Source organism: Leucopleurus acutus (genome assembly GCF_964270905.1).
Source record: "Leucopleurus acutus genome assembly, chromosome: 20".
In the NCBI taxonomy this organism is placed as follows: domain Eukaryota; kingdom Metazoa; phylum Chordata; class Mammalia; order Artiodactyla; family Delphinidae; genus Leucopleurus; species Leucopleurus acutus.
In genome coordinates this window covers 31276597-31299481 of record NC_139162.1, presented here as the reverse complement: position 1 = coordinate 31299481, position 22885 = coordinate 31276597, and the positions used below count along the sequence as shown (strand labels likewise).

Genomic DNA, 22885 nt, shown 5'->3' with positions numbered 1-22885 from the left:
GCAAAGATGAGTTTTGGCATATTGATGAAATTGCTGGTTAGTATAAATATTTTTTAAACGAGTTGGAAACTAAGTACAATCAGATATAACAGGCTCTTAGTAATTTTTCTGCAAGCCAACGTAGAATCTTGATATATGTTCTTAGTTCTACAGGTCAGTGAGAGGGAAATACATATTTGTTGAGCACTTACTATATTTTAGACTTTATTCTTCTGAACTCTGTAACAGCTCTGCAGTGTAGATGGTCAGGTGAGGAAAAAGAATTTAAAAGAACTGCTGAAGGTTATACAGCTTAGAGATGGCAGAATTTGAACTCACGCCTGAGCTTCTTCAACTATGCCATGGCTGATTGGTATTTGCCAGATATTTTTCTTATTGACTAGTGATCTAATTTATTTTATAACTGATCAGCTGGATGGATACCTTATGCAGTTAGATTAATCTGAAACATACCAAGAAAACATAGAACAGACATAAGGATGGGATTTAATAGAGTTCTATACGCAAATGTTAATAGAGATTGGAATACATGACTTGTAAAGCTTCTTATCTCAACTTCTGTGATGATTTTGTGTATTGTACATTAATAAAACAACCTAAGTTATCTTAAATTGTCTACTGGGAATAATTTTGAAGGATGTTTTTCTGGATAACTATTACAAATTAGTTTATTTCTCTGTTAAGTTCTAGTTTTTGCTGGTGTTCATGTTGTTATATGTTAAGGTCATACTAGCCTGAAAATTTTTTTAAAATGAGGACAGTGATACTCCTACAAATAGTAGAAGGATAGAACAATCGTAACATAATAATTATTATTTTTTTTAGAATTTTAGGTATAGAACATTATGGTTGATGTCTTCAAGAGGAAAAAATGTGTTTTTTTTAAGTTAAAAGGTATTTTTGAAGTTAAATCTCATATGCTTTTATTTTAGAATATAGAGCCCACTACTTTTTATCTTGCATTTATTCCTTAATGAGAATTTTAATCTTTTTTTCCTGATATCTCTAGTTTGGTTGGGGTAGGTGTTTTGTGAATATGTGAGTAGAAAATAAACCAAGTAGACAGTGTTGAGTTATAAGACACCTTCACAAGCATTCAGTCCAAACCTGTCATTGACAAGGTAACTGGGGGGCCAGACGGTTAAGTATATTGTCACACTTTCAGTTAGTTACAGAGATTAGAGTTTTGGTCTCCTGGTAGGGGGAAAACAAATAATACTAATAGGTTTTAGTCTATGATATTGGGTAAGGAAATTTCTCTTTTGGATCCTTTCAGTCTACTTTGAACATGTCTGTTTAGGCTTATAAGTAACTATCAGGTAAATTAAGGAGAGACACAGTTGATGTTCATATTAAAGAATTAAGTTTCATAGTATAGTATTTTGGTTAGAAGTTTTCTCAGCAGGTTAGGTCTGATAATTGGGTCGCAGTTTGGGATTTGGTATCCAGACATCTTTTACTCTACTTCCCATAAAATAGCTAAGTATACTACTGAAGGATAGATTCTATAGCATATCATGCTTCTTGTTCAAAAAGAACTTGAAAAATACTGGAAAAAATTTTAATGGGCCATAATATACGTACAATGGAGTGTTATTCAGCCTTAAAAAGGTAGGAAGTTCTGACATATGATACAACATGGATGAACCTTGAATATATTATGCTAAGTGAAATAAGCCACTTACACACACAAACACATTGTATAATTCCCCTTAGATGAGGTATCTAATGTAGTCACATTCTTTAGAAACGGCAGAATGGTGGTTGCCAGGGGTTGGGATTGGAGGAAGGAGAATGGGGAGTTGTTTAAATAAATGGGTACAGGATTTCAAATTTGCAAGATGAAAAAATTCTAAAGATTGGTTATACAACAGTCAATATGCTTAAAACTACTGAACTGTACACTTAAAAATGGTTAAGATGGTACATTTTATGTATATTTTACCACAATTAAAACTTTAAAATATTTTGTGCTTTGGGGACAAAAACACTAATTTGAAAAGATATATGCACCCCTATGTTCACTGCAGCACTATTTATAATAGCCAAGATATGGAAGCAACCCAAGTGCCCATCATTAGATGAACAGATAAAAAAGATGTGGTATATATAGAAGAAAGAATGCAGTCTTGCCGTTTGCAATAACATGCATGACCCTAGAGGGTATTATGCTAAGTGAAATAAGAGAAAGACAAATACTGTATAATTTTACTTGCATGTGGAATCTGAAAAACAAAACAAGGTCATAACAAAACAGAAACAAGAGTTACAGATACGGAGAACAAACAGGTGGTTGCCAGAGGAAAGAGGGTGGGAGAGGAAAGAAAGAAGTGAGGGAGATTGAGAGGTACAAACTTCCAGTTGCAAAAATAAATGAATCACTGGTATGAAAGGTACAGTGTGGGGAATATAGTTAATGACCAAGTAATATCTTTGTATGGTGACATCATAACTAGACTTATCATGGTGATCATTTTGAAATGTATAGAAAAAGACTCTTGTGTAACAAGAACTAAGATAATGTAGGTGAATTACACTTCAAAAACAAACATACAAACAAACTCATAGAAACAGAGGTCAGATTTGTCATTACCGAGGCAGGAGTAGTGGCTGGGGGGAGGGGAATTGGATGAAGGCCATCAAAAGTTACAAGGTAAAGTATAAAATAAACAAGTATTAGGGATGTCGTGTACAACATGATAGAATTAACACTTCTGAATGTTATATATGGAAGTTGTTGAGAGTAAATCCTAACAGTTCACATCACAAAATTTTTTTTTTGTATTTCTTCAATTTTGTATCTATGAAATGATGGATGATCTCTAAACTTATTGTGATAACAGTTTCATGATGTGTGTAAGTCAGATCATTATGCTGTACACTTTCCACTTACACAGTGCTGTATGTCAAGTATATCTCAGTAAAACTGGAAGAAAAAAATTAAAAATATTTTTAAATGGGTCATAAGCTTAATGTCCAGATAACCCCTAATGCCATTTTTAAAGAAAGTTTCACGTAAGATTTTTTAAAAGGGCAAAAACAGTTTCTGCCTTACGTAGAATTCCTTCTTTGCTGCCTACCCAAATAGAAAGTTTTGTGTGTATATGACATGAATAAGTATTTTTTTTACTGCTTACTATATGATAAGGATAAATTTCTGACCTCTTAGAACTTACATATTCTGGGTAACATAAGCTTTAAACAAAATAAATATGTAAAGTATATAGAATGTTAGCTAATACTAAGGCAAAAAGTGGGGGGACAGAGATGTGAAGTATTGGAGGAGAACGATGACGTTTTAAATAGGTTGGTCAGGAATGACCTCACCGAGAAAGTTACTTTTGAGAAAAGAATTTATAGGAAATGAGGGAAGAGTGTATTCAGCAAGTGCAAAGGCCCCGAGGTAGGAGCATGCTTGGCTTTGTCTGTGTTTGTGAATATATATGTATATATAAACATAAAATTTGCCATTTTAAACATTATGTATACAATTCAGTGGCATTTCCATTCACAGTGTTGTGTAACCATCACCACTATTTCCAATTTTCTTCATCACCCCAAACAGAAACTCTCCTTAAATAGCTCCCCACTTCCCCTCTTACCAGCTCCTGGTAACCTCTAATATTTCTGTTTCTATGAATTTACCTATTCTAGATATTTTGTATAAGAGGAATCATACAACATTTTCCCTTCTGTGTCTGCCTTTTATACTTGGCACAGTGTTTATAAGGTTCATCCCTGTTGTAGCATGTATCAGAATCTTACCCCTTTTTGTGGTTGGATAATATTCTATTTTATGTTTATACCAAATTTTGTTTATCCGTTGATGGCGCTTAGAGTTTTTCAACTTTTGGCTATTGTGAATAATGCTGCTATGAATATTGCTGTATAAATATCTGTTTGAGTCCCTGTTATTAATTCTTTTGGGTGTATAGTGTATACCTAGGAATAGAACTGCTGGGTTATATGGTAATTCTATGTTTAACTTTTTGAGGAACCACCACACTCTTTTCCACATTGGCTGTCCCATTTTACATTCCTACCAGCAGTGTAGGAGGGTTTCAGTTTCTCCACATTCTCCTCAATGCTTGTTATTTTCCCTTATGTTATAGCATCTCTAGTAGGTATTAAATATCTCATTGTGATTTTGATTTGCATTCCCTTAGTGACTGTTGAGTAACTTTTCATGTGTTTATTGGCCATTTCTTTAAGTTGGGTTGTCTTTACAGTATTTAATTGTAGGAATTCTTTATAAATTCTGGGTATTAAACTGTTATTAGATATGATTTGCAAATATTTTCTCCCATTTTGTGAGTTGTCTTCACTCTTTTGATACTGTCTTTTGATGCACAAGTTTTCAGTTGTTATGAAGTCCAATTTATCTATTTTTTTCTATTTTCGCCCATGCATTTAGTGTTATATTTAAGAAATCATTGCCAAAACGAAAGTCATGAAGATTTGCCTCCATGTTTTCTTCTAAGAGTGTTAGAATTTTAGCTTTTAAATTTAGATCTTTGATCTGCTTGTGTTAATTTTTATATATGGTATAAGGTAAGGGTTCAGCTTCATTCTTTTGCAGGTGGCTCTTCAGTTTTCCTAGCATCAGTTGTGGAAGAGACTGTTTTTCCCCATTGAATGGTCATGGTACCCTTGTCAAAAATCAATTGACCAGGGCTTCCCTGGTGGCACAGTGGTTGAGAGTCCGCCTGCCGATGCAGGGGACACGGGTTTGTGCCCCAGTCCGGGAAGATCCTACATGCCGCGGAGCGGCTGGGCCCGTGAGCCATGGCCGCTGAGCCTGCGCGTCCGGAGCCTGTGCTCCGCAACGGAAGAGGCCACAACAGTGAGAGGCCCACGTACCGCAAAAAAAAAAAAAAAAAAAAAAAAAATCGTCAATTGACCATAGATGTGAGGGTTTATTCCTGGGCTTTCAGTTCCATCCCATTGGTCTGTATGTGTGTCCTTATTCCAGTACCACACTGTTTTGATAATTGTAGTTTTGTAGTAAGTTTTGAAACCGAGAAGTGTGAGTCTTCCAACTTTGTTCTTTTTCAAGATTGTTTTGGCTGTTCTGGGTCCCTTGAAATTCCATATGAATTTCTGCAAAAAAACATCTTTGGAATTTTGATAGGAATTGCATTGAATCTGTAGGTCACTTTGGGTAGTATTGTTATCTTAACAATATTATGTCTTTGATTTATTTTTCTTTAATAAATTTATTTATTTAATTTATTTATTTTTGGCTGCTTTGGGTCTTCATTACTGTGCACGGGCTTTCTCTAGTTGCCGTGAGCGGCGGCTACTCTTCATTTGCAGTGCCCGGGCTTCTCATTGCGATGGCTTCCCTTCTTGCAGAGCACGGGCTCTAGGCACGCGGGCTTCAGGAGTTGTGGCTCGCAGGCTCTAGAGCACAGGCTCGGTAGTTGTGGCGCACGGGCTTAGTTGCTCCGTGGCATGTGGCATCTTCCCAGGCCAGGGCTCAAACCTGTGTCCCCTGCATTGGCAGGTGGATTCTTAACCACTGTGCCACCAGGGAAGCCCCTTGTCTTTGATTTATTTAGATTTTATTATTCACAGGATGTCTTTCCATTTATTTAGATATACTTTAATTCCTTTCAGCAATGTTTTGTAGTCTTCAGTGCCCACATCTTACATGGCCTTTGTTAAATTTATTCCTAAGTATTTTTTTAAATGCTATTGTAAATGGAATTTTTTTCTTAATTGCCTTTTTGGAATGGTGATTGCTATCTTACAGAAATACAACTGATTTTTCTGCATAGATTTGTATCCTGCAATTTTGATAAATTCGTTTATTAGCTCTAACTCTGTGTGTGTGTGTGTGTGTGTGTGTGTATTTATAGTTTTCTATAGATCATGTTACCTGTGAATAGAGATAGTTGTACTTTTTTTCCACTTTGGATGCATTTTATTTTACTTTTTTTTGCCTATTTTGTCCAGCTGAATTTTCCAGTACTATGCTGAATAGAAGTGGTGAAAGTGGGCATCCTTGTCTTGTTCTTGATATTGGGGCAAAAGTTTTCATTCTTTTACCATTGAGTATGATGTTAGCTGTAAGTTGTTCATATATGGCTTTTATCAAACTGGGGACGTTTCTTTCTATTCCTGTTTTACTGAGTGTTTTTATCAGAAAGAGTGTTAGGCTTTGTCAAACACTTTTTCTTCATCAATTGAGTTAATATTGTGTTTTTTCCTTCATTCTGTTAATAAGATATATGATATTGATTGGTTTTTTATATGTTAATTACCTTTATATACCTAGGATAAGTCCCACTAGGTCATGATGTATATGTTGTATATGTGTGTGTATATATGTGTATAATCTGCTGGATTTGGTTTTCTAGTATTTTGTTGATGATTTCTTCATCTGTATTCATAAGGGTTATTTTTCTTTGGGGTTTTTTGTTTTTGTTTTTTTGTAATGCCTTTGGCTTCAGTATCAGGGTAATGTTGGCGTCACAGAATGAGTTAGAAAGTGTTCCCACCTTTTCACTTCTGTGGAAGAGTTTGAGAAGGATTGGTGTCAATCCTATAAATAATTGATAGAATTCACCATTAAAGAAATCTGGTACTAGACTTTTATTTGTTGGGAGTTTTTTTGTTTGTTTTGTTTTTTAAATTTTATTTTATTGGGGTATGTTTGTTTTATTGGGAGGTTTTGGGTTACAGATTCAATCTCCTTATTTCTTATAGATCTATTTAGATTTTCGATTTCTTTTTGTGTGAGTTTTGGTAGTTTTTGTGGTAGTTTGTCCATTTCATCTAGGTTATCCAATTTGGTGTACAGTTGTTCACATTATCCTTTTATAATCCTTATTTTGTAGTCTGTATTAATGTCCTCTCTTGTGTTTCTGCTTTGAATAATTTGGATGTTCTCTCTTTTCTCTTAGCCAATCTGGCTAAAGGTTTATCAATTTTGTTGATCTTTTCAGAGAACTAAGGATAGATTTCATTGATTTTTTTTTTTCTATTGCTTTTCTCTATTTCACTTATCTCTAATCTTTATTATTCCTTTCCTTCTGCTATCTTTGGATTTGTTTGCTCTTCTTTTTTATTTCATTAAGGTGTACAGTTAGGTTATTGCTCTGAGGTCTTTCTTTCTTTTTTTTTTTTTTTTTTTTTTGCGGTATGCGGGCCTCTCACTGCTGTGGCCTCTCCCGTTGCAGTGCTCCGGACACACAGGCTCAGCGGCCATGGCTCACGGGCCCAGCCGCTCCACGGCATGTGAGATCCTCCCAGACCTGGGCATGAACCCGTGTCCCCCGCATCAGCAGGCAGACTCCCAGCCACTGCGCCACCAGGGAAGCCCAGATGTCTTTCTTTTTTAATGTAGTTGTTTACAGATATAAATTTCCATTGGAGCATTGCTTTTACTGCATCTCATTAGGTTTGGTATTGTTGTGTTTTCATTTTCATTCATCTGAAAGTATTTTCTAGTTTTCCTTGTTATTTTTTCTTTGATGCATTGGTTGTTTAAAAGTGTTTTGTTTAATTTCCATATACTTGTGAGTTTTCCAGTTTTCCTTCTGTTATTGATTTCCAGATTTGTTCTGTTGGGATCAGAAAGATACTTTGTATACTTTCAATCTTTTTAAATGTATTAAAAGTGGTCTACTTTTAATACATTTAAAAGTGTATGTGGCCTACTATGTGGTCTATCCTGGAGAATGTTTCAGGAGCATTTGAGAAGAATAAACATTGTGCTATTGTTAGGTGGAGTGTTTTGTATATATATTTTAGGTCTAACTGGTTTATAGTATTCAAATCCTCTATTTTCTTATTGACTTTTTGTGTGGTTGTTCTATCCACTATTGAACATAGGATATTGAAGTTTCCAACTGTTACTGTAGAACTGTCTGTTTCTTCTTTCAATTCTATGTATATTTGCTGCATAGATTATGTGGCTCTATTGTTAGACACATACATGTTTATAATTATTACATATTTTTGATGGATTGAACCATGTATTGATATATAATGATGTTCTTTGTTTTTTGTAACCTTTTTGACTTAAAATCCATTGTGTGATGAAAATATAGCTATTGCAGCGCTCTTGATTATTATTTGCATGGGATATCTTTTTCTGTCCTTTCATCTTTAACCTCTTTGTGGTTTTGTATTTAAAGTGAGTCTTTCGTAGATCACAAACTGATGGATCATGTTTTTGATTTTGTTTTTATCCATTCTGCCAATATCTTCCTTTTAACTAGAGAATTTAATTCATTTATATTCTAAGTAATTACTGATAAGGAAAAACTTATTTCTGTCATTTTGCTATTTGCCTTTTTATGTCTTACATGCTCTTGATTCCTCCATTCATCCTGCTCTTTTTTTGTATTCAATTGATTTTTTTGTAGTGTACCATTTTGATTCCCTTTTTCCCTTTTCTGTATATATTTTAGTTATTTCCTAAGCTATAATAACAGCTTGTTTGTATGCCTGTGAAAATGATCTAGTAGAATGAGAAAAATTGATGACTCAGGAGACAGAAGTAAGAGTGACTGTTACAGTGTCCTTCAGCAGGTAGGAGTAGAGAAGGAAGGCAGAGGAAAGAGAGTATTAACTTTTTACTGCTTGTTACAAAAATGAAACATTTTTTAAGTTAAAAAAAATCTAAAGCAGAGGAAATTAAAAAGTAATGTCTTCTGTGATTTTTCAGATTTATTTGTGATGTGGTTGGGAATTTGATCAGAAATAGTTTGGCTTGTGAGTGGGAGATTGTTATTCTGGTATATGAGTATCTGTATCCTATCAGTAAGGTCCTCAGAAGAGGAGAGGAAAGTAGATCTAGAAATGAATATAAAAACCTGGATGGGAGGAGTACAGTTGCTCCCCTACTTTCATCCTTATTAGGTACAGAACTTGGCAGTCCTTGTTACCTTTTAAAGGGCCAGCTCTATATAATTGAAGGGCAATATTGATTCCATACTAACTTATTATTTACATCCTTTCAATTAGTATTTGTTGCTTAAAGTCTCTGGACTTCCTACCTTTTAAAAAATAAAAATTCTAGATAATTAAATTTCAAATTCTGATTTTCATTAATATTATGCTGATGTTTTCTGAGTTGTCATGTGACATTCCAAAGCAAACTCTTCCTCAGTTCTAACATCACTTACTGTTTTTAATGATAATAAAACAACATGTTGCATTTACATGGAAAGTATAAGTGTGTAGGATAGGCAACAGGTTTTATCATTTGTGACAGCATCAGAAAGGATCAGTTTAGTTTCATTGTTAATTGAAGTTTTAAATTTTGATTAAAATAATCACAGTAGGGCTTCCCTGGTGGCACAGTGGTTGAGAGTCTGCCTGCTGATGCAGGAGACACGGGTTCATGCCCCGGTCCGGGAGGATCCTACATGCCATGGAGCGGCTGGGCCTGTGCGCGTCCGGAGCCTGTGCTCTGCAACGGGAGAGGCCACAGCAGTAAGAGGCCTGCGTACTGCAAAAAAAAAAAAAAAAAAAAAATCACAATAGCTTATTTTCAAAAGCTGTGTTTCTTGAGTCATTTTAAAAGTATGTTTATTTTAGAGTTCTTATTTATTTTAAAATTTTACAAGAGTATAATTTGTATTTACCATTACTTGCTTATTTTAACACTGCCATAGTTTCAAAATTACATTGGATAGCTGAAATATCTTATTTGAGAAGACTAACAGACTTCCATTGTAACTTGACTAAAGCTTTCAAAGCAAGTTCACTTGCTTTATTTTTTCTCAGAAAAAAGAAGAATCTGCCTTGCAAACACTTGCCAAGTAAAATTAGTTGATAATGAGGTTGAAGAAAATAAAATTTTAATTGACCACTATAACCTTCATCCTTATTTAAGAGAGATAACAGAAAATTAGAAGACTCAAAATAATTTTGCCCATATAACTTTTTCTTTATAAAATAACTTTACTGAGATATAATTCAGATACTAAATAATTCACCCAAAGTATATAATTCAGTGACTTTTAGTATATTCACAGTTATGCATCTATCACCAAAAGTAATTTTATAACATTTTCATTGTCCCCCAAAGAACCCCCATAACCTATATCCAACACTCACCAATCCTTCTGACCCCACCCCTTGACAACCACTAATCTGCTTTCTGTCTCTATATATTTGCCTATTCTTGACATTTCGTATAAATGTAGTCCTTTGTGACTGGCTTCTTTCATTTGGCTTGTTTTCAAAGCTCATCCATGTTTTAGCATGTATCAGTACTTAATTTCTTTTTACTGTCAAATAATATAACATTATATCAATATACTGCATTTTATTTCACCATTCATCAGTTGGTGGATATTGGATTGTTTCCTCTTTTTATCAGTAATGCTTCAGTGAACATTGTTTTGTAAGCATCTGTTTGAGTCCTTTCAATTTCTTTGGGTATATACTGTTTGAGGAGTTGCCAGACTGTTTTTCAAAGTGACTACATTTCTAACAGCAGTTTATGAGAATTCCAGCTTCTTTACATCCTCACTAACACTTGTTATTTTCCGTTATTATTTTCCTCCTATCCTAGTGTATATGAAGTGGTATCTCATGATTTTGGTATGCATTTCCCTGTTGACTAATGATGTTTACTGTATTTTCACGTGCTTATTGGCCATTTGTATATCTTCTTGGAGAAATGTCTACTCAGATCCCTCGGCCACTTTTTAATTGGATTATTTGTCTACTATTAAGTTGTAGGAATTTTTTTAATATAGTCTAGATATAAGTCCCTTATCGAATACATGATTTGCAGAATTTTTCTCACATTGTCACCCTCTTTATCTCATTCTGCCATGGGGTTTCTTTTCGCTTTCTTCATATCCTTTGAAGTACAGAAATTTTTAATTTTGATGATGCTCATTTTTTTCTATTAAAACTTTTCTCATTTTGCTTAAGTAAAGACTCTAGTAACCGTCTAAATAATATAGGAGTATGTTCTGGCACATATTATATAATACTGTGTATTCCTATAGTTATAAGGTAGTATATGCTTTTTTTTTTTTGCGGTATGCGGACTTCTCATTGTTGTGGCCTGTTTCAGAGCACAGGCTCCGGACCCGCAGGCTCAGCGGCCATGGCTCATGGGCCCAGCCACTCTGTGGCATGTGGGATCCTCCCGGACCGGGGCATGAGCCCGTGTCCTCTGCATGGGCAGGCAGACTCTCTACCACTGCACCACCAGGGAAGCCCCAGTATATGCTTTTTAATAGCTTTATTATATTTGCTTCCCTAAAGCTGTGTTGAGGATGCATATTTAGACTCTGGTTAGCTATTTATTTCCATTTTTTTCTCTGTGTTTAATTTGTACCTTGTGAATAATTTTCCATTCTATAATTGAAGTGACAGTTTTAGTTCCTAGGTTTATATCAACTCGAATTTAACCTTTCTAGTATTGCATTTCATCCTATTTTTTGAATAGGATGATCCCCCCTCCCCCAGTTTATTAGGATTACTTTGAAGTATATTTAAATTCATAATTTTTTGCAGTTTCATAGCATCTTCAGATTTGAGGTAGTTACTGTGAAATTCTGAGATCAATTAATGATGTAGTATAGATTATCTATATGCCTATAAACGTCGTTGAAACTCACTAATAAGTAACTCTGAGGTACTACATTAAAGCCAAGAGTTCTCAAGTGCCAGGATTCATAAAATATCAAGATCAGAAGGAACTTTAAGTCTTACTAGTCAGTTACCGATATGCTGCTGGATTCCTCTTTACAAAATCTCTTTTGAGGTCTCAGTTAGCCTGTTTAAAATTTGAATATGTAACTTTAGTAATAAGGAACTCATTATCTTTGTCTTTGGATAGCTCTGTTTCAAATTCCTTTCTTACACTGAGCCAAAATAATTTCCCCTATAGTTTTCTGGTAACCTGTCATTCTAGATCTGCCATTTGGGGTCCTACAGATAGCATGAGTAATAGCGTGGAAAATGAACAATAGGGCATTATAGAAAGATAACAAGTAGATTGGTGTGATTAGATTGTAGAGGTTATGGAGAGATGGTGGGGTGGTGACTGGAGATGAGAAAAAATTTGAAGGGCACATGGTCAGCATTAGGGAACAATAGGTTTCCTTTGACAAGTGACATCATCAAATCTCTGTTTCACAAAACTTAACTCTGGTCACAATGTGCACCATAGATTACAGTGGGGAAATAACTTTGGGCAGAAAGGTCGGTTTTATTTATACACTGCCATTATCCAAATAAAAAATGTAGGAGAAAGATTTTAGAAGAAAGATTCGTTTGGGACCTGTTGAGTTTATACTTATGGGGAAGTCCGGGAGGCAGCTGGAAAGATACTACTAGACATAAAAATTTTAAAGTTGTCAGCAGGTAGATGATAGAGGATGAGCTTACCCAGGGAGGATATCTAGACTGAGGCGAGGACTGAGGAGAGAAACTTTAAGAAGCATGGTTTCAAGTAACTTCACCAATCTGCTTGCTGTCCTCTGAGTATGTCCCATTTTGTCTGTATTCTTCTTTAAATTAAACACTCAGGTGTGAATATTATACCCAGATTTGGTGTGACCAGCATAAGTGAATATAACATTTTTTTTAACCAGCATCCTGTTGATGGACATCTAGGCTGTATTCAGTCTTTTGCTGGAGCAAATAATGCTGCAATAAATAGCTGTATCTGCCATTTCAGTCATACATGAACATATTTATGGAATAAATTGTTAGAAGGGAATTTGTTCAGTCAAAGGGTATGTGCACTTGAAATCTTTATGGATATTGGCAAATTTCTCTCCTTAGAGATTTCACCATTTTAGACTTCACAGCGGTCATACGAGAGTATTTTTTTCCAACAACTTCACTAATATGTGTTATTAGACTTTGGAATTGTTGTGAGTCTGATAGGTGAAAGATGGTATATCAGTATGGTTCTGATTGACATTCTCTTATTTTGAATGAGAATATGAACTGACTCTTGGTATCCTTTGCCCATTTTTTTATTAGGCTATTAGTATTTTGTAGGAAATCTTGATATATTTAAAAATGAGCACGTCAGGGAATTCCCTGGCTGTCCAGTGGTTAGGATGCTGTGCTTCCACTGCAGGGGGCTGGGTTTCAGTCCCTGGCTGGGGAAGATCCTGCAACCTACACCGCAAGGCCTTTTAAAAAAAAAGAGCACTTCATCAGTAAATGAGTTGCAGTATTTCTCAGTTTGCTACTTTGCTTTTGTAATCTAGTTTATGATTTTTTTTTTTTTTTTTTTTTTTGGCCACTGCTTGCTGGATGTTAGTTTCCTGACAAGGGATTGAACCTGCACCTTTGGCAGTGAAAGCCACTTGACCACCAAGGAATTCCCTAATTTATGAATCTTTTCATAAAGTTATTTGTGTAATCTAATTAGTGATTCTTTAAATGACATGTAGATTTTGTTCCATAAATAGAAAATAAGGTGACCCTGTCCATGTTTTCTTCTAGTATATTCATGGTTTTTCATTTCTGACATTTATATCTTTGATCCATTTGTAATTTATCTTGGTTTGAGAACAAGATAGGGATCTAACTCTTTTTTTCAGGTGGCCATCCAATTGTCTTGTTTATTTTATAGTTCATTTCCCCCCAATTTGAGATACTAAGTTACTTTCTATTATATCTGTTTGGCTTCTCATATGTCAATACCACCATGTTTTGATAAATGAAATTTTATAATGCTTTAATATTTAGTAGGATTAGTTCTTCCTGGTTGTCCTTCTTTTTCAGATCTTTTCCTGGCTTTGCTTTTTGTCTAAGTAGAAACACCTTGTCTGACTGTGAAAAAAACCGCTGGAATTTTTACTGAGGCCACATTAATTTCAGACATTAGTGTATGGAGAGTTCATATATTTATAATGGTATACTGAGAGTTCATTTATAATATGGACATAGTTTTCTATCTAAGAGCATTTTATATAAAGAATATGAAGTAGTTATCAACATTAAAAATCAGGGCATTTCCAGCTCCTCTTTAAAACTTAGAAACAACAATTAACTGAAGCTGACTAGTGGCCGCCCCTTTGTACTTATAGTCAGCCATAGTTCTCCTCTGGCCAGCTTCACTCATTTATGTTACCGGCCTGGCCTCTGTAGAATTTGCAACCTGAATGTACTTGCAGAATTGGTTATCTGTACTGAAAACAGAACCCCATAGTTAAAAGTTATTAGATTTGATCCATTGCTCCATTCTCTTGAGATTCTTTTGTATGTTGGTTCTGTTAACTATGGTAATTAAGTCTGCCTTCCAACTTAAAATCACCTTCATTTAAGCTGAACCAGACAAGCTGATGATAGAAATTCTGTAGTACACTATTGGAAAATTAATTAGTACTATTTCAGGGTGGTTTTACCTGGTTACTAGTATATTGTCACATAATTTATTAAGCTAGTAAATTCTGTACTATCTACCTGTCATGTACTTAGACGCACTATAGGAACCCTAGGGAAATTAGTAATATGGGACCAATAGTTGAAGGTTTATCCCTTTAACATTAAACTTTTATTTTAACCGTTTTAGATAAAATTTTTCCCATTTCAGTAAATGGGGAATATTTTGCCTATAGCTTTGAAAAGAGAAGCTTTAAGGGAGACATAAATCTTCAGGAATTTGAAGGTTTGTCACAATTAGGTTTATTTTAAACAATCTCAAAGTAAATGCCTAGAAAGGAAGGAGGAAATTTGACTTGATGTAAAGAAGAACTTTCTAATAGGTATTCAAGCCTAGTTTGAATGCCTTAACAAGAGTTGTTTCTAGAAGTATACAGAACATTTTTTTTTAAACAAAGAAATGGCAAACTCAAGTTTGCCAGCTTTTTATTTTGCCAAGTAAGAATATTCTTTTCTTTTTAATTTTAAAGATCTAATTGGCTTTATTAAATGATTCATGAATTGGGCAGCATCCCATCTAGCAAATAGAGAGGAATTCCCAGGATATTCTTTAAAATGACTAATATCCTTGTCATTATCATTTAATTTTTTAAAATAATGTTTCTGGGTCCAACTTTAAGTGTTTTGGTCACTGTCATTGGAAGAGGTGATATTTGCTATCTAACAATAACTTCAAATGTTAGTCGCCACAGTAAAAATGTTAGTCAAGTGTTAAGCCAGAGAAGAAATTTTAATCGGTGAAATAGTTCCCTATTGCCTCTAGGATAAAGTCCACATTTCTTAACATGGCTAATAAAAGACCTGGATATCTGACTTCTGCTTGCCTCTCGACATCTCTCTATTGGGCTAATAGCATGCTCTGGCCACATTATGCTATTGAGTAGTTCCCAAAATGCCTTGTCCTGGCTCACCTCTGGGCATTTCTTTAGTGTTCCCTCTGTGCTCTTGCCAGTTTTAGGTACAATGCAAGAGAGTGAGGGGATTGTAAAAGACCTGTTCTCTACCCTGATAGAGGTTACAGCTTACGTGTAGAGTATTTTACCTTTCATCTTTGGAGCAGACAGGATTGTAGTTAATATTTTGTATAGTTACTTTTGTTCTTTGGGTTTTTTTTACAGATGAAAACAAAAAGTATGTGATCTTCTCAAGGTCATACAGCTAGAAGGTAGTAGAGCCAGGACTCAGGTCTAGTGTTTGTTTAAAGTATCATGTTCTTTCTAATTCCTGTGTAGTCATTCACTGATTTAGCAAAAATGTATTGCATGCCTACTATGCTAGGCAACATACTAAGGATACAAAGATTATAAAGGTGTTCCTTTTTTCCAAGGGTGTAGAGTCTGCTGGAGAGAAAAGGTAATATATTATCACAATGCAATATTATTTATTATTTATCATATGCACATTACTAGACAGGCTTGAGTAGGCAGAATCATTCTATAGGAGATGAATCCTAAACTGAATTTTCTCCAGGTACAAATATGAAATAGCTATAAGTAGCTCATAAACAAAGTAAAAATTAATGTAGCAGAAATTTAATACTGTATAGAAATGTTGCAGACATGACTATAATAGAGGATTGAATAATTTGGTAGGGATCAATGGTTGTATTAAGTTGGAAAAGCTATTAATGTGTGGAAATTACTGGGAAGGCTAATTCATTTAGTCTCAAAATTATTTGAGAGACTTAGAGAATATAGAAATGTCTTGGAGAAAAAGCAACTATTAGACACTAAGGAAAGTAAATTTACCATTGAAGTAAGTTTATATATATATATATTCTGTTATAGAACACATATTTAGAGGTCTTATTTTTACTCATATGACCCAGTTCAAATATCACCTCTTCTCTCTGCCTTTCCTGATCTTTTCCGGACATAATTAATTCCTATCCGATCTGTACTACCACAGTATAGTGATTTGTATACATCTCTGCTAAGACGTATATCATATTATTTGTTTATGTGTTTTCTTCCCCTCTAGATTATGAATTTTTTGAAGGCAGGGATTCTGTCCTATTGATAATTGAATCCATTTTATATGATCATCATCATGTTTGGCATCGGATGACTGTAGAAATGAAGATAGATAAGTAATTTGTTTTTGATTCTAAATACTTGTTTTAACTTTAGAAGAATTCTGTCCCCCAAATGCCTTAACTTAATGTACTTAATTGATAAGGCCCACTACAGCATTGCTCCAACTTGTATTTCCACCTTTATTTTCCACTTTTCTCCTTTTATATACTCTGCAGTGGTCATACTATTTCCTAAATATACTTCCTTCCTGCCTGCCATTTCTTTATTCCTGAATTCTTTGCCTGGCCTTTCCTTCCAATCCCTTTTCTAAGACCCCTTCAAATGCTAATTGTTCTAAGAAGCTTTTCCTGAATAACTTGCCAAGTATGCTCTCTTCTCTTTATAAATCACCTTATAGATAAACTTGTGCCTCTCAGGCCACGTTTATCATATTTTATTCAGTATATGACGTGCTTTTCTTGTGCCATTTACTCTTTATCTCCCCCATTTAGATTCTGAACTTCCTGAGGGCAGGGGCTTTTGTAGTTTCTACAAAGCTGCTTTGGATGTAATGGACAGTCCATAAATATTTGCTTAATTAAATAGTTAAAATCGGACTGATGTGATGTTTTTATAAAGTTGGAAAATAGTACATTTACTAGAATGAAATAAGATGATAGCTCTTAAGAGGGGCTTAATTGATTAATCAATTAAGAAATTAATCAATTGTAGAATAAACTGTTCAAATCAGAAAAGATGACCATTTTTTTTAGATTTTATGGGCATGTTTTCATAGTTCACCTTTAGTTTCTATTTTTATAACTAAGGTTAATGACTTACATGTACCTTGTTGCATATGAAATGTATATCTTCTTAGTATAGTAAGGTGTCTATATTCATTTCCCTCATTAGATGTTACTCTTCTGTTTGTACTTTTATAAAAGCACAAATATTGTATTGTATTATATTGGTAATGGTCTATTTACTTGTCTGTATCCCCCTTCAGAGGTCAGTTATTCATCATCCTAGTGCCTAGAAGTTGTTTATCAATAAATGTTTGTTGGAAAAGTAGATAGCAAAATTGCTTTCTTAATTAAACTTTTTACTTCTCCCCATATTTTCGGTAGGCTTCGGGTTATATAAATGTAGAAAATACTTTGCTTTAGCATAATCTACCATAATGTACAAAAATTCAAAGACTGTACCATTTCTTTCCTAAATGGAATATTACTGCTCTGATACATCATAAACGTATTTCCAGAACAGTGTTCTAAAAAACATTTAACTATTTCTTAAGAATAAAACAAATGTACAAGCCTGTAGTACACAGTATAAATTCAGAATGTTTTATATTTTATGTTCACTGTTATCACAGTAATTAAGAATATATGAACTAAAGTCATATGCTTCAGATAATTTACCTTCAGCATTCGATTGGGCAGTAGTTTTTTGTAGTACTGGGTTCTGAACTCTTGAAGTAATACATTCTGAATATTCAGGAAATTAATTCTAAGATACATATTTTTTCTACTTTTAATATCTCTGATATCAGGATGTGTCTCAGTCACTGTCTGCCCGGTGGCTGTCAGGAAGTAGTTGTCATTGCCTGTGTGTACAAAAACTTAGTCATAGATTTTATATTGCCATCACTTCAGCTGGGCTATGTACATCGGTACTATACATGTTTAATTACTTAAAATGTCTCTAAAAAGATACACTATTATTCAGCTTCAAAAAAAAGTTGTTGATTATGCAGAGAGGCACAGAGACAGAGTAGCAGAGCATAAATTTAATATTAGTGGAGCAAATATTTGTTGTTGAAGAAATGACAGCAATTCTACATTTTCTTACAGAGCAACAGTCAGGTATTTATGGACCAAAAAGAGTACTTCATGGGAGAGGAAATTCTCAAATCGTTTGGAATAAGTCTAAGTCTAAAAATGTTCTTAAAAGTTATTTCACAGATTATAAAATAAAAATTCATAGTGGTATAATGTCATAGTTTATTTATTCATGTTACATCAGCTAATAATGTACTTTGTATTTGATAACATACTGGATTTGGTAACCTCCATTGTAATTCTTCTTTTTTCCTCTTGGTAAATAATCATACGTCCATTAAAAAATATATAGGACGTTGCTTTTCTGACTATTGGGTTAGGTATACATAGATGTTCCCTTGTCTAGAGTCTATAGCTAAATATAAGGTATGTTCCAGAGAAGTGACTTAACCTACTTTATTATTATTATTATTTTGGTTAATGCTGTGTTCAGTTCAGAACATATAGTACTCTATCTGCTTTGTCTCACAATTATAAAATCTGGAAAAATAATTTCTTTTTTTCTGCATTTGTACCTTTTTTAAAATTACATGTTTGTTAAAGCATTTGTATACCATTGTGATTGATAAGTCCATTTCTAGGTAAAATTAATATAGATTTTGGTAGTTTTTCCTTCTCAGAATTTTTCAGAAGTATTTCTTCATTTAAATAGTGAACAGACATTTTGTTTAGGGTATTTATATTTTCTAAAACGGACCTCCCAAAATAGAAGTTCTGGAAAAGTTTCTTAGACCTCTGCTAATTTTTGAATAAACTAATATGTAGAGAAGCAAGTATCTCCATTTGTGGTTCTCTGTGTAAGACAGCGGGGGCAGAACCCTAAATTACCTTTGTTGAAAATGTTTGGAATGAGTCCAGCCTGGAACAAAATTAGCCAGCCATTTCATATTAGATTAGCAAGTAACCTATTAGATCCTTTCCACACATAAATTGTATGTATGTATATGAGGGGTGTGTGTGTATAAATGTTATCATTTTTTCTCTTGATATTATCGTAAGATTAATTTATTGCTTAGCTTAAGCTACTGTTTGTTTTTGCCTCAGCTTGATTATCAATACACTTTATTTGCACAGTTTAGTAGCCATAATAAGCAACGGGTTATTCCAAATGATTTAATGGTGGGCCTCTTAGGGATAGAGTAACGAATATAACTGTTAACAGAAAGGTGCTTGGTTTTGCTACACAGATGTCTAAATCAGTTGGCTGTCAGTAGGCTGATCTTCCATGGTAGATGAACAAGAGGACCATGGTGGCAATATATTGCAACATCCCCAGCATAGCACATGTCTGTGTTGTCTGTCAGCTGACCAGATGGCTAACTTTTATCTCATTTAGGGCCAGCTTATCATGACCTCATACAGTTGTTCTTCTTGATGTAGTTCCACATATACCATATGAAATAGTAGCTTTATCTGCTCAAGAGGTCTAGAGCAAAAGATCACAGCATACTTGCTAATCTAAGAGGATTCTGATGTCAGTTATCTTAGCAAGACATAACATTAAAATGTAATACATATATATTTTATACATGCTAGAGCTGCTGGGGAGTGATGGCCATTTCATGGTATGGGAGAGAGTCTGACATTCCATTCTCAAGTTTACTTTACATTCTGTCATTATAACATGTGAACTTCAAAATGAAGTAATATACATCATTACTTTTAAATGCATATAGTCATGTCCCCGTACTAGAAATTTTTTCCTTGTAGGGAATATATATATATAAAAATAAATAGATCTTTATTGGAGTATAATTGCTTTACAATACTGTGTTAGTTTATGTTGCACAACAAAGCGAATCAGCCATATGCATACACATGTCCCCACATCTCCTCCCTCTTGAGCCTCCCTCCCATCCTCCCTGTCCCAGCCCTGTCCCGGTCGTCATAAAGCACCGAGCCGATCTCCCTGTGCTCTGCTGCTGCTTCCCACCAGCCAACTATTCTACATTCGGTAGTGTATATATGTCGATTCCTTGTAAGGAATATTAATGAGCTATTTGCAATGAATTACTCTACCAAAACATACTGTACACTGAGATTTTATGTTTTTTAAATCATATGTAAACTTTGTTTGTAAAACTTCAATGAATATTCATTATCAAACTTTTTGTTCTTATTTCCTAGGATTCTGACACTTCCTGACATGTCGTTATCTAGAGCAATAATGAACATTGACCTGTTTCGGATTAGTTGATGACCTTTGGAAATGATCCATTAATATCTACTACAGAGAAGCTGAATATACTCCATTTGGAGTGAACAGCCCAGTTTGTTATTGAATTTTTCAAGATGACAGATCCAATGATGGACTTTTTTGATGATGCCAATCTGTTTGGTGAGACCTTAGAAGGTTTGTCAGACGATGCATTTGTACAACCAGGACCTGTTTCACTAGTTGATGAATTGAACTTGGGTGCAGAATTTGAACCTTTGCACATAGACTCACTGAACCATGTTCAAGGTACTCCAACACATCAGAAGATGACTGATTATGAACAGTTAAATCAGTTTGATTCAATGAAATTTCACCAAGTTAATCAGTCTTTTGGTAGCCCAGCTGAACATGTGTTATCTCCACACTCTCAGTTTAACTGTTCTCCGATCCACCCTCAGAACCAGCCCAATGGTTTGTTTCCAGATGTAGCAGATGGCAGTCCAATGTGGGGCCATCAGACAGCTACTAGCATTTCAAGTCAAAATGGGTCTCCTTTTCACCAACAAGGACATTCTCACTCTATGCATCAAACTAAAAGCTTTGTGGCACACCATGACTTTGCCTTATTTCAGGCCAATGAACAACAAACACAGTGCACTTCGCTACGCTCACAACAAAACAGAAATAATCTTAACCCAGGGCAAAATTCTCTTAGCCAGTCTAAAAATTTTATGGATGTTAATGTTTCTGGTCCACACAGAGTCAGTGTTAACCATCCACCACAAATTAATAATGCATCTACTTCACAGCAGTCCCTTTCGATGCAGCAATTTTCTCAAACGTCAAATCCTTCAGTACACTTCCTGAAGTGTAGCAATCATCAAGAAGGAAATTTTAATGGACCTTCTCCAAATATGACTTCTTGTTCTGTCAGTAATTCACAGCAGTTTTCTTCACATTATTCCTTTTCCAGTAATCATGTGTCACCAAATAGTCTTCTTCAGTCCTCTGCAGTTCTTGCACCTAATCATACAAATCAGACTTTATCTGATTTTACTGGGAGTAATTCCTTTTCACCTCATAGGGGAATCAAGCAAGAATCGACTCAGCATATGCTAAATCCCAATACATCGCTGCATTCAAATAACTTCCAAATGTTGCATTCATCACATCCTCAGGGTAATTACAGCAATTCAAAATTATCTCCTGTTCACATGAACTTCCCGGATCCTGTTGACTCAGGAACTCAAATGGGCCATTTCAATGATCATGTAGAAACTAATGGCTTTTCATCGTTAGAAGAGAATTTACTTCATCAAGTGGAATCTCAAACTGAGCCGTTCACAGGACTTGACCCAGAAGACCTCCTTCAGGAGGGTCTCCTTCCCCAATTTGATGAGTCAGCATTTGGACAAGATAATTCAAGTCATGTTTTAGATCATGACCTTGATCGGCAATTTACTTCACATCTCGTAACACGGCCTTCTGATATGGCTCAAACTCAGCTGCATACTCAGGCTCGGAGTTGGCATTCATCACTTTCTAATCATCAGCATTTACATGACAGAAATCGCCTATGTTTACAGCGACAGGTATGTAGCTCTAATTTTGGTGGTTTGGGGTGGGGTGAGTTTTTACTCATTGAGTTAATTTCATATGAGACATATTCAGAATTTCTCAAACTCAGTCATTCTGTCAGGTGAATGTATATTTTGATAAAGGTTTCTATTTTCAGTAGTCTCATATTTGAAAGTTTCATTCATTGATGTGCTCAAAGCAATAGACTTCTATATTTAGAAAATTATAAGGTATTAAGACGTCTGTTGTAACTTTCAATTATGATTGCCTTTAACAGAAAGATTTATTATCAAAAACAAAAACTTAACCATAATTAAAAGGAAAACAATAGATTGGGAACATTTTGTTGCAAATATAATGGGTGTAGAGTTAATATTCCTATAAAAAACTCATATAATTTGATAATATCTCAGTTGATAATTGGTTAAAACATAAAAGCTGAAATTCACAGAAATTGGAAGTCGAATTAGTAAACATAACGTTCAGAATAATATGCAACTTTAGTAATAACTCAGTTGCAGTGTGGTTTCATTTTTACCTACTAGAAAAAAAATTTGTTTTTGTTTAATAGACTTTATTTTTTTGTGAGCAATCTTTTTTTTTTATTCCATCTTTATTGGAGTATAATTGCTTTACAATGGTGTGCTAGTTTCTGCTTTATAACAAAGTGAATCAGTTATACATATACATATGTTCCCATATCTCTTCCACTTGCGTCTCCCTCCCTCCCATCCTCCCTATCCCACCCCTCTAGGTGGTCACAAAGCACCGAGCTGATCTCCCTGTGCTATACGGCTGCTTCCCACTAGCTATCTATTTTACGTTTGGTAGTGTATATATGTCCATGCCACTCTCTCGCTTTGTCACAGCTTACCCTTCCCCCTCCCCAGAAAAAATTTTTTAATTTT

General features: G+C 34.6%; 1 protein-coding gene across 8 annotated transcripts in view; it reads left to right on the top strand.

Annotated features, from left to right (window-relative positions):
* CHD9 (chromodomain helicase DNA binding protein 9) overlaps positions 1–22885 on the top strand; it is a 244345-nt gene that overhangs the window by 59104 nt on the left and 162356 nt on the right. For 3 of the 8 annotated variants that reach the window (XM_082862792.1, XM_082862793.1, XM_082862794.1), the window contains exons 1-2: positions 16181–16474; positions 20369–21991. In XM_082862792.1, the coding sequence (XP_082718918.1) occupies positions 20534–21991 (1458 nt within the window). In that variant the 5' untranslated portion in view covers positions 16181–16474; positions 20369–20533. Of the gene's footprint in view, positions 1–16180; positions 16475–20368; positions 21992–22885 lie in introns of those variants that run through there. The other 5 variants (XM_082862789.1, XM_082862790.1, XM_082862791.1 and 2 more) reach the window with 2 other exon arrangements.